Source organism: Bos javanicus, chromosome 10, assembly GCF_032452875.1.
Source record: "Bos javanicus breed banteng chromosome 10, ARS-OSU_banteng_1.0, whole genome shotgun sequence".
Classification (NCBI taxonomy): domain Eukaryota; kingdom Metazoa; phylum Chordata; class Mammalia; order Artiodactyla; family Bovidae; genus Bos; species Bos javanicus.
In genome coordinates this window covers 101,707,705-101,723,525 of record NC_083877.1, presented here as the reverse complement: position 1 = coordinate 101,723,525, position 15,821 = coordinate 101,707,705, and the positions used below count along the sequence as shown (strand labels likewise).

Sequence of the window (15,821 nt, the reverse complement as noted above, 5' to 3'; positions counted from 1 at the left end):
GTTCCAGAGCCAAGCTCAGGCAGCGCCTTCTGTGAGCCGTAACAATGCCCGTAAATTAACAAATTATATTCTTCTGAGCAGAAGCACAGACGAGGGCTGACTCACGGCCTTGCTCATTGTTCTCCCTGCGCAGACGCTTGCCAGCGTTCGGCCTAGGCGACTTAGACGGGCTGATGCCTCCTTTGCGGCTTGCTTGCAGAAGAGCCCGGTCCCCTGTCTAGGATGTAATGGCCATCCTCTTCCATCACCCTCATGAGCACTGATGGCGAAAAACAGAAAGAGAAGGGGTTCCTGTTAGTGTCCAGGTCAGGTGAGGCTGCCTGAACCTGCAGGGCTAGTGGAGGGGCAGCGTTGTCCTTTAAAACGGGCACGAAGTCGAGTTACTGCTGTTGTCTTTAATGGGCATTTACTTGGCTGCGCGGTGTCAGTGGCGGTAGGCAGGACCTTCAGTGGCTTTGTGCAGACTCTCAGCTGTGGCACGTGGGGTCCAGTTCCCTGACCAGGGATCCAACCTGAGCCCCCTGCACTGGGAGCATGGAGTCTTAACCACTGGCCTGCCAGGGAAGTCCCTGAAGTTGAGTTTTTGGAAGGCCAAAGTCTGAAAAGCCAGAGGGCTGATGGGGACCCTTCCAGGCTGGAGCCAGCTCCCCGAACCCCTCAGGCCCTGCCGTTCTTGCCTGTGTCTCAGAAATGCTGATGACCTGGATGAGGGTCCGTGAGTCCAGGACGCCTTCGCCTGCCCGTTGTGTGGTAAGACCACACTGTGCTCCTCTTGGCATGACCTGCCGTGACTCTTGGGAAGAAACTGCATATCTGCTTCTGAGAGCATTGACGAACTTGGCAGCTAAGATTCCATTTGGAGTTGTCCTAGAAGTTTTATTAATCACGTGACATCCATTTCTCATTGCCATAGCCTATAAGAGAGAATAAAGCTCTCATTGCTATTAATAGGTGTGGCTTTTAACATTATAGGAGTTGGTGGAATTGAATTCTGGAAAGCAAATGTCGTACCTGCCGTATAAGCTCTGAGCAGAATATAAATCACGCATATATAGTATGAATAGTGGCATAAATTAGAATCTTATAGGATTGGTGCCATATTGACTCTTTGAAAGCACTGGCTTTGTTTGAGTCAAGATTAGAATTGTGTCATATATTCAACCTAGTCTTTGAAGAGGTAAATTCAGAAAGAATTCATAAAACAAGCTTCCACTGAAATGTAGGATTCTACCATGTGTGGTTTGGGCTTGACTGCTCTGGGCGGCAAAATGCAAGTGACCCACATTTTTGAGAACGTACGGAAACTAGGGAGCATCTGTGTCCATCCTCAGCTCCAGCAATACCACCAGCTTCTGCAAACGGCGCAGGTTTGAGAACAAGCTAGATCAAGGCCCGGAACCCCAGGCTGGTGTTTCTGTGGCCTGTGGGTCTCTTCTCTCCTGGTCATTTTTCTGTGGTCTGAGTGTAGCGGGAGCTGGTGAGGCGGCGCCCAATGGAGGAGGCGCCCGGTTTGAGAGCGGCAGGTGAGGCCACTCTGAGGTGACCCAGACGTCCAGCCTGTCGTACAAGCAGGTCCCGGGCCGCAGGGTGTGTGTCTGAAAGGCAGAGAGGTTGTGACCAGGAGCCCTGAGCCTCTGCTGCTCTGAGGGGCCAGCTGCCAGCCCTGCAGGGAGCCCAGCCCAGGAGAGCAGGGGCACTCAGCCCCTGAGGGCCCCCGGGTGGGGAGGCCGTGCCCAGGGTGACCCCCTGCCCCAGCACTTCTGACCCAGAGCCCCCGGCTCCTCCTGGGACCCCCGGCGGCTGACCCCCGTGGGTTGTCCGTGTTCGGCTGCTTGGTTTGAACCTTTGTGACAATTTCATTTAAATTATGTTTGAAAAAATAATCCAAGCTCATGGTACACCGTTTAAAGGGCACAAAAGACACGGAGTGGAGGCGTTCCCCACACTGAGCACCGGTCACCCCCCTCCACGGCCGCCATGTGAGTGGCTGCACACCTGCCAGACGGGTGACGCTCGTGGAGGCCGCTACCTGTCACGTCAGAGACCGAATCCACTGTGTGAACTGACCATCTTTTAACCAGTGATCCGCTGACTCACGTTTAGATTATTTCTAGTATTTCGCTGTTACAGACAGGCATCAGTAATAGCCTTCTGAACACTGTTCTGTGTGACTTCAGTTCAGTCGCTCAGTCGTGTCCGACTCTGTGACCCTGTGAACCGCAGCACGCCAGGCCTCCTGTCCATCACCAGCTCCCAGAGTTCACCCAAACCCATGTCCATGGAGTCGGTGATGCCCTCCAACCCTCTCACCCTCTGTCATCCCCTTCTCCTCCTGCCCTCAGTCTTTCCCAGCATCAGGGTCTTTTCCAATAAGTCAGTTCTTCACATCAGGTGGCTAAAGTATTGAAGTTTCAGCTTCAGCATCAGTCCTTTTGGGTAAGGGTAATTCCTAAAAGTGGAATTGATCAAAAGTTACTCTTTAATCTTGGTAAAGTTTGTCACATTGCCTTCCGCAACTGTGCCAGTTTGCATTCCAGTCAATAAGGTATTAGGACTTCCCTGATGGCTCAGTGGTAAAGAATCCACCTGCAATGCAGAAGACCCGGGTTCAGTCCGTGGGTCAGAGAGATCCTCTGGAGAAGGAAATGGCAGCCCACTCCAGTGTTCTTGCCTAGAAAATTCCATGGACAGAGGAGCCTGGTGGGCTGCAGTCCCTGGGGTTGGATACAACTCAGTGACCACACAGCAAGATGCACAAGGCGCTTCCTCACATCTTCAGGGCACGACGAGTTGTCAGACTTCCAGACCGTTGCCAGTCTGACAGGGGACAGCGGGGCTCCATTGTCTGCTCGTGGGTCCTGCCATTACCTTCTTAGGTACTGAGTGTTTCTTTTTGGTTTGTGGCGTTGGCTACACGCCAGAGAAATTTGCCTTGTGTCATACGCGCTGTCTTTTCTCTCATTTAGTTTGTGTTTTACGGTTTTGTTGTTGTGATTTTTTTGCCAATTTTTTTTTCCATTTATCAATCTTTTCTTTATAGCATCTGGGCATCACACGATGTTTCAAAAGCAACTGCCCATTTTTACGGCCTCTTTTCCTAAAAGTTCCAAGTATCTTCCAGTGCTATTTGTAACATATACACCATCTTATAGAGAAGATCAGAAGGCTACTTTCCTCTGTGGTACAGAAGGGAAACCCAGGCCAGAGAGAAGCCAGCCCCTCTGTGGTCTCACTGAGACAGGAGTCAGGAGGGCTGAACTAAAGCATGTGAGGCTAGTTGCACCTCAAGACGTATCTCTCTGGGAGTCACAGATCTGTTTCTCTAGAAGCACACGCACGTGGCCACTGGCCATTGGAAATCCATACTTTCACAGCCCAGGGCTCAACCAGGGTCTTTCTCAGACCAAGCAGCTTCTTGGTGCCCGCCCTTCAGTACCCTCTTTGGGGACGGCAGCTGAAATGACTTTGCGGTAGGTGGGTCCTTTCTGCTTGTCACTTACTAATAATTACAGCTTTCGTTTTGGCAGCTCTCACCGTCGAAACCAGCGGCTATTCTTAGATGTGCAAGATCAGGTTTTGGATTTCTGCTGGGAAGGTGAAGCTGTGACCCTCTCACAATCTCCTTGGCCCCGGCTGGTCTGTGCCTTCTGCCCTGCCCCCTGCCTGCTTCCTCCCGGCCGCCCAGAGGTGCTTTGGCGGGGTTGCAGGGTGAGCCTGTGGCCTGGGCACCAGGCCAAGATGGAGACAGCTTGCAGACAGGTGGTGTTAGGGTCCCTGCACAGGACGTGCCTGCCGGAGGGAGCCGCAGTGCCCAGGGGTCAGGCTGCCCTCATGCCAGTCTCCGTGGGTCAGCCCCGCTGGCCCTGCCCGGGGTCGGAGGTGGGGGGGGGGGGGGTGGATTCCCCGTCTGCAGCCTGCAGGTGGCTGACGTTTGCCAAGCACCGCGCATGTGTCTGATCTTATCTCAGGACTTCCTTCGTCTTCACTTGTTTGCTCCATGCAGTAGCCATATAAAATGTGTGTGTGTGTTGAGTTGCTCAGTCGTCTCCAACTCTTGGAATCGCATGGACTGTAACCCACCAGTCCCCTCTGTCCATGGGATTCTCCAGGCAAGAGTACTGGAGCGGGTTGCCATTTCCTCCTCTAGGGGATCTTCCCGACTCAGGAACTGAACCCACGGCTCCTGCGTCTCCTGTATTGCCAGGGGATTCTTTACCGATGAGCCGCTGGCGAAGCCCAGCCGAACGAGGTATACTTACCTTCAGTCACCCCGTTTCATACATGAAACAGCAAGACAGAGGTCTCCCGTCACCCCCTAGGGTTACATGGCTAACACGGGGAGAAACCAGAATCCAGACCCAGCGTGGCCCCAGAGCCCCGGCCCCGCCCCGGGCGGCCCCCAGCCGGGAGCCCCGCCGGAGCCGCCGGAGGGTCTGAGCGCCAGGCTCTGGAGGGGGCGCTCGGCGGACGCGCGTGTCTCCCTTCGTGGAGTTTGCGCTTCAGCCGCGCTGGGCTCCCCGTGCCGAGGGCCCTGGGGCGGCGGGGCGGGCTGGGGAGAACGAGAAGGGAGGTGGCCGCCGGGACGTGAGAGGACCAGAGGGCGCGTGGTCAGACCAGGCCCGCGGAGGGCGGGCGGGGGCCGCGCGGGTGGGACGGCGGGGGCTCCGGGGCGGGGAGGGGCGCCGAGCCGCGTCTTCCGGGTGAAGCTGATGGACACACACGGGGAGCTGCTGGGTGAGACGCGCGCGTGAAGGACTCCGCGCGTGGTGGTGACTCTGCTTCCCACCACTGGCGGCCCGGGTGGGGGAACAGGTGGACATTCAACCCTCGCTTGAGGTTTGGGCAGGAAACAGGAAGTCGTGAGCGGCGTTTTAAAGCCAGGGAATGTGAGGAGACGGCCTGGGCCGGAACGCTGGTGGAGGAAGGGACAGCCAGGACCCAGACCTGAAGGGACGTCCCTGGGGGTCCAGTTCTAAGACTCCACGCTCCCGATGCAGGGGCCCCGGTTCCATCCCTGGTCAGGGAACTGGACCCCACAGGCCGCACCTGAGAGCTTGTGGCCTGCGACTGGAGAGCCCTCACCCCACACCTGGGATCCAGTGTAGCACCCCCAAAAAATGGGGGAGGAGAGGAAAGCCAAATCAGTGGCAAGGGAGTGGTCAGCAAGGTGGGGGAAAGCGAGGGGGTGCTGTCCCTGTAGCCAGGGGGCTGCAGAGGGGCCTGTGTGGACCCCAGGGGCTTGGGTCCCAGGCTAGACCCAGGGAGACCCCGGCCCCGCCGCCATCTGCCGGGACCTGCTTCCCCAGGCCTGCTGCTCTCCCTGCAAAGTCACACCGTCGTGACAGTCACGGTAACGCACAAGCGTGCTCAGCAGGCGGTGATCACTCAGGAGCTTCTAAGATAACGGTTTCTAAGTCAGCCTTGCATTTTTTATGTATTTTTAAAGGTTATGCTGCTGCTACTGCTAAGTCACTTCAGTCATGTCTGACTCTGTGTGACCCCACAGACGGCAGCCCACGAGGGTCCACCGTCCCTGGGATTCTCCAGGCAAGAACACTGGAGTGGGTTGCCATTTCCTTCTCCAATGCATGAAAGTGAAAAGTGAAAGTGAAGTGCTCAGTCGTGTCCGACTCTTATCGACCCCATGGACTACAGCCCGCCAGGCCCTCCATCCATGGGATTTTCCAGGCAAGAGTACTGGAGTGGGGTGCCACCGCCTTCTCCATTAAAGGCTATACTGCATGTATAAAATACAATGTGATGAATAATGTATGCTGAATACTATATTGGGCTTCCCAGGTAGTCTAGTGGTGAAGGACCCGCCTGCAACGCAAGAGTGACGAGACCTGGTTTGATCCCTGGTCAGGAAGGTTCCCTGGAGGAGGGCAGGGCAACCCACTCCCGCATTGTTGCCTGAAAAATCCCGTGGACAGAGGAGCCTGGCGGCTACGGTCCAGGGGGTCTCAAAGAGTCAGACACGACTGAGTGTGCACACACTGTACACGTGTATACATTAGGCATATAATGTGTGCATGCACTCACTATACCTGTATATAATAGTACATGTTATATTAGTTATATCTTACAGTATGCATATGTATTAAGTGTATATCATAATATACTCCGTGATACCATCAAGTGTCCCCGTGCCCCGTGCTGTGCAGTGCATCCTTGTATCATAATATACTCCGTAATACCGTCAAGTGTCCCCGTGCCCCGTGCTGTGCAGTACATCCTTGTAGGTTCTTTCTTCCCTAATAGTCTGCATGTCTCAGTCCCCTGCCCCTGCCCTCTCTGCTCTGTGAATCAGCAGTGAGTTTTCCGTGGATGGAGGAGCTAGGAGGTGCTGAGAGGTGGATGAGGAGGAGACAGGAGCCTGTGTTGGGCTTGGCATCTGGGAGATGGTGACACAGATACACGTGTCCGTGGAGCATCAGGGATGGAGCCGCCCTGGTAGGGGCTGGGGCACAGGCCTCACAGGAGACCCCTGAGGGGCCAAGCGGGAACAGCAGGGGTCAAGGACGGAGGTTAGGGGCTTCCGTGCCGGCTGCCGCCGCCTCCTCGGGCGGCGAGTCAGGGTCAGCCGAGGGCCGGGGACAAGGTGTGTCACACACACGGGGGACACGGCGCCCTGGTCTCGCCGTCGCCGACACTAAGGGGTCGCCCTTGACAGTGGACACAGCCGTCTGCAAACCCGGAAACAAATGTCAAACGTGCAGCAGGACCCCGACGGGGCCTCCACGAGGGCAGGACGTGGGCTGCGCTCCTCGCGGACGGCAGGCCCAGCGTGGGGTCCCAGAGGGGCTCAGGGCCGGGCTGCACCCATGAAAGCAGAGCCCCTGCCTCCTTCCCCTTCCCGAGCCCCCCAAAGCAGAAGCAATGAAGGGCATTCCCATGGGAGCCGATACGGGTAGCTGCCTCCACAGGCCTGCTGACTCTGCCGGGGGCAGGAATCTTGTGGGTTCGCAGGACCTCTGTCCTGTTAGCCCTCATGCGATTTCCACATGAAAGAGCCGATTCACGAAGGCAGGGGAGCCCGCGCTGCCCAGGAGGCCAGCACCAGCTTGCCCAGCTTGTTTCCCAGGCACCAGGCTCCTCTCCCTGGAGAACCAGGGCTTGGGGTGAGGGAGTGGTTTGCGGGGTCAGGGAGCCGCAGGATCCGTGGGAAGCTGGTCCCCATGCGCCTTTTCCTTCCTCTGCCCCTGCCAGCGGCCCAACTGAAGGGCATCCGCACCAGGAGCGGCCCTCCTGCGGGTCTCAGAGAAGTGCCCGTGGGCAGCTGGAGCCCCAGGGAGCAGGAGTCTCAGTGAGGGGAGTGTCTCCGTCTCCAGGCGCACAGCTGGCCGGCGGGGTCCAGGCTGCTCAGCGACCACCCCCTCCACCCCGCCCCCCCGCCGACCCCGCCCTCGCCCGACACCTCTTCGTGGTCCTGAGCCCCAGGCAGAGCGCGGGGCCCAGATCTCAGCCTCACAGCTGACACTGAGCGGGAGCCTGACTAGTATCCGAAACTAGAAGTAGGAACGGGGACACCGGGCGCTCAGGGGCCTGGGGGTGCATCCTGGGCTGGGTCCCTCAGTCAGGAGCCCCCCTCACCACTCGGGGCGAGACTCCCCAGGCCTGCATCTGCCAATGAGCTCAGAAGGCCCTTGTCCCTCTCTTTCACCTGAATTTAGCCCTGGTGAAGGGGTCCTGCCTGTGGGGTCAGGGAAGGCTGCGGGCTGAGGGGTGCCCGGAGCGGGAGACCTCAGGGAAGGGGCGACCCCACCAGGGCTTTGCCGGGGAGGTGGTCTGGCGGCACGGAACACACGGAGGGGCTGGAGGAGACAGGAGCAGGGAGGAGGCGGCACCTCCGGAAGGCAACGCCAGAGGTGCATGAGAAAGAGCAGGCATCTCGCTCTTTTCCGTGGCGTCTTCCATCACTGGTATTCTTGTGTGTGTCCGGTTCTACACAACATGTTAGTATGTGTGGAGCTTGGACATGTGGGCACAGAAACAGCTTTCTCTGCCAGGGCAGAGGGCAGTGGTCAGGGCAGGACGGGTGAGGGAGGGAAGGGGCTGCCCTGAGCTGGGAGGCGGCATCGGTGGGCCCAGAGTGGGGGACAGACCGACGGGCGTCTGCACGGGCCCTGCGTGCAGATGAGGGCGCCCTGGGGCTGCTGGAGGAGGGCTCCTGATGCTGCTGTTTGGAAAGTGGCAGCCTGGGGTCTCAACAGGCCGAGTCGGTCTCAGCTAATAGTCCCTGCAGGTGGTGGCTTTCCTGGTTCGGCCCAGGGCGGGGTCGGATCGAGCAGCCATCTGACTTCACAGCCACAGACATGTCAGCCTCCACCCGCAGCCCTTGTCACACTTGCGGGCTTCAGAAGAACCGGCCGAGGGGCAGCGCCATTGCCCGCCTAGGGGCTGTGCACCTCTGCTTGGCCCGTCCTTGGGCTCAGCCAGCGCTTGGTCTGTGGACGTCAGACCTGAGGGCCGGTGTCCCGGGTGGGCCTGGGGGAGGAGTCCTCCGGGGGCGGGAGTCCCCCCCGGGGGCGGGAGTCCCCCGGGGGAGGTGTCCTCAGGGGGGAGGGAGTCCTCCGGAGCGGGGAGTCCTCCAGGGGCGGGAGTCCTCGGCCAGTGGGGGAGGGGGGTGCGCGGGCTGTCCTCCGGGGGCAGTGGGCCCGGCTGGCCTCAGGCCCCTCTTGGTGGTGACAGGTGTCTCCTCGGAGGCCCCGCGTCCGTGACTCTCTTGTCCGTATCAGGGGCAGGAAGGACTGTCACCCGGCTGTTCCCACTTGGGCTGGGGCGGGCTCTGGGCCCTGGGTTTCCCAGACGGGCCCCTGTCAGGCTCCCTCGGGGGAGGTCGGCGTCCCAGCCGGAGCCCCAGCCCGCTGCAGGGCGTCTGGGGGGCCGTGACCCGGGATGCATCCGCCTGTGCTCTCGTTCTCACAGCGGAAGTCTACATCGGCATCGGGAAGCCCGCGGAGGCCACGGCCTGCACGCAGGAAGCTGCCAACCTCTTCCCCATGTCTCACAACGTCCTCTACATGCGCGGCCAGGTGGCGGAGCTGCGCGGGAATGTGGACGAGGCCCGGCGGTGGTACGAGGAGGCCTTGTCCATCAGCCCCACCCACGTGAAGAGCATGCAGCGGCTGGTGAGTCCGGGGGCACCCCTCCGAGGCAGCGGCAGCTCTGGACCCTCAGCCCGTGTGCCGGTTCCGGATGCACTTGCCGGCCGGGGGCTCCGGGTGCGCCTTCCCCGCAGTGGTCTGCGCAGGTGGAGCTCCCGGGAGCGGGCAGCACACGGCCCGCCTGGGCGCCTGGGCCGACTGAGGGCGGAGTCTGGGTCAGAGGCCTCGGGCCAGCCGGCCAAGCCACCTTGTGGCTCCGGGCTCAGTGAACACGTTCTTGTGGCCCTGGGCGCCGTCATTGTCCTCTTGGTCTCTGCGCTGTCGGTAGCAGCCCCCTTGGGGGGCCCACACCCCGGGGAGCCTGCAGGACGAGACTCTGAGCACTTTCCATTTTCGGGGGCCCCTTGGAGCCAAGAACGCAGCCTGTCCCCAAGGCCACTGGGTGGCAGGGACATCCGGTCAGAGGAGGGGGGACAGCCTCCCTACACTGTGAGGACCCAGGGAAGTCACCCCAGCCTCCCGTAAAATGAAGACATTCAGCTTGCACCCAGAGAGGCCGTGAGGTTCTGTCCGGGGCTAAGAGGAGACGGTTTTGTAACTAATAAGTAAAATGTACTCCAGAGGGTCCCAAAGGCTCCATTCTCTCGCCGTTGCCCACAGTAACATCGCAAAATGGACAGAACTGAGCAGCATCTGCTGGTTTTCAACAGAAGGCCGGGGCGCCCACCGTTAGGGACCATGCGACGTGTGTGCTTCTGAGTCAGCTCTGGGTTCCATTTCAGCCCCATCTGTGGTCCTAGGGCACCGTGGGCTGGCCACGCACCCCCAGGAGCCTTGGTGATTCTGTATCTTGACCCGCTCCGTACCCAGCTCACATGTGAGAACTCCTTGAAATGATCCACATGACGAGCCCAGCAGAGCCCCGGCACCCAGGAGGTGCTCATTCAACAGAAAACCGAAGACAGCCATTTTCAGTCTTAAAAATAAATTGGATCTTATAGTAATTATAGCTGTTGAGTTTTTTCAGCTTCCCTGTATGAGCCTTTCATAGCTCAATACAGCTTTATAAATAATCGTATGTATTATCCAAACATTCTTTTGTTTGATTAGAAGCATTACATGGCTTTTTATCTTTGTCTCACTATTTTAAAAGGAATTTGTAAAGAGCTTCTCAGGTCTCTCTGCCTTTGCTGAAGTATCACAGAAGAGGTATAATCAAGGCCATGTACCCAGCTTTTTATTAAAAAGAGGCAGCGTGTTTCTACCCTGGGGCCTATAAATTATTCAGAGAAGTATTTCTTGTTCATCCCCAAGGGGAACACATGAGACAAAAGATCAAATAGGAAAATCGCACCAGGAAAGTTTTCGGTTGCACCTTTGGAGCTTGTCAAGACACCTGAGCTCCCTGACAAATGCCAGGCGCTTTCCCTTCTGAAAGAAGCGGCCGCGGGCCCAGGCTAGGAGAGCTGGTAAGCGAGGGCTGGGTGATGAAGGAGCCTCGCCTGTTGGATCCAGAGCCACAGCTGAGCCTTCTCTGGCCCGCAGACATTAGCTACCTTAGGGGTCTCACCAGTAGAAAACTGTAATAATAATAATAAACCCCTAAGATGTCTCAGTGGGCTTCCCTGGTGGCTCAGGGGTAAAGAATCCACGTGACAATGCAGCGGATATGAGTTCCATCCCTGGGTGCGGAAGGTCCCCTGGAGGAGGGGACGGCAGCCCACTCCAGTGCTCTTGCCTGGAGAATCCCATGGACAGTGGAGCCTGGTGGGCTACAGTCCGTGGGGTCACAGAGAGTCAGACCTGACCAGGCGACTAAGCACTGGCCGTTCAGGCCTGAAAAGATCAGGAAGAAGTGAAGACAAAGGGGCAGCAGGGAGACGAGGCTGTCTTTTCACCAGGTCACGCCCCAAGGAAGAGTCAGGGCTCTAGAGTTACATGGCAGAGGAGGCGGAAGCAGACGTGGGTGTCGGCACCCACCTGACTCTCGGGGAGCAGGCTGTGCAGTGATGGGAGGACCAGGGAGGCCTGCCTGGCCGGCCAGGCCAGGGGTCAGCAGTCAAGACTAGAAGGAGTTTGAAGAACCTGAGCAGCAAAGAGGACCTCCCCCAAAAGATCAAGGCAAGGGGTTCCAAAGGAAGGAACTGCCTGTAGGCCAACTGCAGCCCGTGGAAAAACCCAGAGGGAGGAAGCATCTGCACCAGCCCTAATGCTCGGAGAGAGAGGGGAGGGCAGAGGGGCTGTTGGAGGAGCTGTCTTGAGAGAAGGGAGCCGTGTTCCACGTCACAGGTGGAGACCAGGGGCTGATGTTAAACCTGGAGAGTGGTACCCAGTCAGGGCCGTGAGCTTGTTCCCCGAGGTGGGGACATTTGTTCCCTTTGAGAGTAGGTTAGTGGTGATGTGTGCCAGCCCCCTCCATCAGCCCAGCTCATAGGAGAGGCAGGACTGCAGAGAAATGCGAGCACAGTAATATTGTTAAAAAAGCATTAAGGACTTGGAGGCAGATGGTTTTCATTAAAGTGTTAAATGCATTAAAGTTAACATAAGGTCAGACTTGACAACAGAAATGTACATGAAACTCCAACAAAAATTGACAGTTTTCTAATAGTTTCAGCCTTCAGAGATGCGTTTAAATTCGTATACAGTGAGAAGAAAGAAGAGAAATCGTGTGTTTAATATTAATAATGAGTTAGCACAAGATAAGAGAGCTGAGTGTGGGCAGATAGTAAGGGAGCAGTGAGCTGACGGGCTGAGGAATTACAAAGTCATGCTGTTGACAAGGGAGGGATTCATAGAGTGATCAGACGTTTTCTCCAGAAAAATCTAAAGGCATATTTTCATATCATTTTTGCAAAAGTGTATAAATTTACATACATTTGCATGCTATGGTTAAAAAGCCTTTCACTCCCAAGACCCAAGATGAATTAATGAAACATGGAGCAACTGTTTCCATACCAGTAGTGCTGTGATCGGGAGTTGGGGGCAGAGCGGGGAACTGAGGGCAGAGGAATAGCCTCTGGGTGGTACCACCCAGGCCAAGGGTGGGCCAGGCTCAGAACCAGGGCCACGGTGACCAGAACAGGGCCAGGCTCCGCGAGCAGCGCCACGTGCCTGCCCTCCAATCATGTCAGCCTGGGCTCTCAAGGGCAGAATGTGAGATGAGGGGAGAGAGAGGAACAGAGCCTCTAAGGGAGAGGTGAGTGTGGAAGGAGACCAGGAGGGTTGGGTGCAGGAGCTGGGGTTGGTAAGACCAGAGGAGAAATGTTGCTGAGAAATAGACTTATCCTGGAGCACATTACCAACGCGCTCAACTGGTCTAAAAAGGTGTGAAGTCAGAAGCAGATGGTGGGGCTCACCCAGGGCATGCTGAGGGTGGCACGGCAGCGTGTGGGCGACGTGCCCATGCAGCTTTATGGAGGACACGAGCTGGAGAGGGACTGGACCCAGGGGCCCCTGCCCGCCCCCGGCCACAGAAAGGAAGAAGATGGAATAGTGCCCTGAGGGCGGGGCCTCCAACTGAGGCGGACAAAGATCTCAGAGCGGGTGCTGAGCAGGAGAAAATAGAATGAAAGTTCTCAGGGCCATGCCCTTGTATGTCGAAGGTCTCGCAACAAGGCTGGATGCCTGTTCAGGGACAGAGGCCAGCTGTCCTTCAAAGGAGGGTAGTTGGGAGACCAGGGAGCTGGTAAATATCTCCCGCTCTGCCGTGGGAAGTAGTGAGAAAGGCCCCGTGGTGGAGCTCCCAGAGAAGGGGAGGACAATGGGGAAAAGAGACCACTGGGGGCCAGGGGCCGGGCGATCCACCATGGGCACAGGGTGAAGGCCCGCCTGCCCGCCTTGGATGGACGGCCCCTTGATGGTGGGTTGCAGGGCAGAAGGGACCCATCAGTGAGGCGGGAAGGGATTCATGCTCAGTGGAAAGACAGTTTGGGGATCACCATAATAAAGGGCCAGTCGAGTAACAGAACAAGCTTTTTGTTTGGGCATCAAGTGTCCAGAAGTGCTGGTTGACCTCTGTGGCTGGACTGAGGTGTGAGCTCCAGGCAAAGGTTCCAGGATGAGCTGTCCCTGAGGGTTTCCTCCATGATCTTACATTTTCTTTTTCTTTCTCCTTCTAAAAGTCTTTATTGAATTTGTTATAGTATTGCTTCTGCTTTATGTTTTTTGGGGGGTTTTGGCCCCAAGGCATTTGGGTGGGATCTTAGCCCCCCAAAGCTGGATTCAAACCCACATCCCCCACACTGGAAGGCCAAGTCCAACCACTGGAGGCCCAAGGAAGTCCCCTGTCTTAGGCTTTCTGAAACACCGGAAGTCTGCAGTGACGTCGAGCGTGAGAACTTTGGACGTGGGGCGCAGTTCTGTTTCAGGAGCACGTGAGTCGCAGAGGCTGGCAGAGAACAGCCGTGATGTTGGGAAAGTGGGTTTTATTACGAAATACCCGGGGGCACGCCCTGTTGGCGGTGGGGCTGGAAGGAGGACGTGAAATGCGAGGCTCTGCATGGTTACTACAGCTTAAGTTGTTTTCACGGCTCTAAAGTTTGAGCCAGAAGCATCAAAACAAGGCTCACAACATCGCTCTGAAGTCGGAGCTTTCTTTTAACCATCTAGAAGCTTACAGGCTTGATTACTGAGGGGAAACGTTTCATCCTGTTATGCATGACGGGCCAGAAGGATGGCAGGGAGGGGTTGAATCCAGGGAAGGAGGTGAGCTCCGGCTTGCTTGAGGCAGGCAGCTTGTGCCACTAAATTACAAAACTCTGGTGTTTTTATTCCTCTCGCTCTTTTAAAGTGTCTGTCTGTTTCATGAGATTTGGGGGAAATTGCTTGTGTCTCATATTTCATTATTTAGAAGCATGTTTTCCAATGGATACCCCTGTTGGAGGAGAGAGGCAGCAGGAAGCTGGTGAATTTTTCAGGGTGATTCCAGAGATGGTCCTGCTGGCTCAGATGGTAAAGAATCTGCCTGCAATGCAGAAGACCCAGGTTGGATCCCTGGCTGGGGAAGATCCCCTGGAGAAGGGAATGACAACCCACTCCAGTATTCTTGCCTGGAGAATTCCATGGACAGAGGAGCCTGGTGGGCTATAGTCCGAGGGGTCGCAAAGAGTAGGACATGACTGAGCGATTAACACTTTCACTTTCACCAGAGATGGCAGCTGTCTGTGGATCTAATTTATCCATCAGTTTAGCAAGGGGGACCCGGGGCCCAGGGCACAGACAGACAGGGCAGAGCTACGCATCTTTGCCTTGGAGAAACCAGTCTTAGAGAAGGGAACTCTGATCCTGTTACTCTAGATGAGACCCAGGGACAATTAAGGTAATGGAGCAGAGTGGAGATGTCCTTCCCCTTGCGAACGCTCATCCTCAGAAACCGATCTCTTTCATCCAAAGTATCAGTTTCTCTCCTTGCACGGGAGGCGTGATTGGGAGGGAACAGAACTCTACCGCGGTCTAGTGAGAAGGCTGTCTCATCTATTCATCGTATTTCATTTACTTTCAGGATTTTAAAACTGCTTTTAAACATAAGGAGGACGATTGTTTGCTTTAAAGAAAGACTAATGAAATATTTAGAGGGCCACCCTTTCTGCACACCTGTGTGCTGTTGATAGCCCTCTGAAAAGCGTACAGGCCTTCGCTTCTCTGCTGTCGTTCTTGGCTGTTTATCTGGGGCTCAGACTGACAGAGAGGAGGGTGCAGGGCTTCCTACCAGCTGCTGGTTCTCCAGCCAGCTCCGCTGCTGCCTTTTCATGGTACACACTGCCTCTTAGCAACTCTGACAGCTTCAGGCCCTTCCGAGAACTGGGAATCCTTGGCATGAACATAACCTTCACCTCTGAAAAGAAATTTAAAACCATCTTCCACGTCTGATGTTTATTCTTGCAAGATGTGGTGAAATCGAGAATTTCGTTTTTACTGACGGGAAAGACACTGCGCTTGCTGACCTGCCCCAGGTCACATTTCAAGTTAGGAGCAGAGCCAGGACTGGAAGGTCAAGTCTGTTAAGGGTCTGGAGCTTAAACAGTAGGACAGTGCAGCGGTCAAGGGCATGGCGCCAGGGCCAGCCCGCCTGGATCCCTGCTTTATCACTTCCCAACTGTGTGGCCAAGTCCCTTAGTCTTCCTGGGCCTCCATTCTCTCAGCTGTGGAATGGGGATAATAACAGTGACCGCTCGGTGGTATGGTTTTGCGGGTTGAGTCCCGCAGGCTCTCTAAGCACTTTCAGGTCACCTGCCCGTGAAGGAGGCCCCTCTGTGTCTATTTGAGGGGAGTTCTTTTCCGGAGGAGCTGACCTCGGGAGTGGCTTTCCCCCTGACCGAATTTCAGCAACTAGAGGAGCCGTAGTAAGAACATATCATGGCACATGCTTGGCCAGAAGCATGGTGCTTTCCTTTTCAAGTATTACTTTCTGACTGTGGCTTTTGAGCCTGTCGCCCTGGTCATGACGTCTGAAAGGCGTCAGGAAACAGCGGAGGCCTCCCCTGGCCTGACCTGTCTCAGGCAGAGACAGAAGGCGTCACCTCTGCCCGGGCTCAGGGGTGGCCATGCCGGGCCAGACCGGACTGCTGTGGACGATGGCCCGTGGCCCCCGGCCTGGGGCAGAGGCTGCACGGGCAGGAGGGACGGAGCCTCTCACGGAGCAGACTTGGGAGTCACTGCCCAGGGGAGCCTTTCTTGGCCCCCGCCCACCCACCCTGGCGGGAGGTGTCGGCCCCT

At 56.6% G+C, this 15,821-nt stretch overlaps 1 protein-coding gene across 6 annotated transcripts in view; it reads left to right on the top strand.

Annotated features, from left to right (window-relative positions):
• TTC7B (tetratricopeptide repeat domain 7B) overlaps nucleotides 1–15,821 on the top strand; it is a 277,951-nt gene that overhangs the window by 244,939 nt on the left and 17,191 nt on the right. For 4 of the 6 annotated variants that reach the window (XM_061429698.1, XM_061429700.1, XM_061429703.1 and 1 more), the window contains one exon: nucleotides 8,929–9,131. The exons of the other annotated variants lie outside the window; for them this stretch is intronic. In XM_061429698.1, the coding sequence (XP_061285682.1) occupies nucleotides 8,929–9,131 (203 nt within the window). The remainder of the gene's footprint in view (nucleotides 1–8,928; nucleotides 9,132–15,821) is intronic. 6 annotated transcript variants of the gene reach the window in all.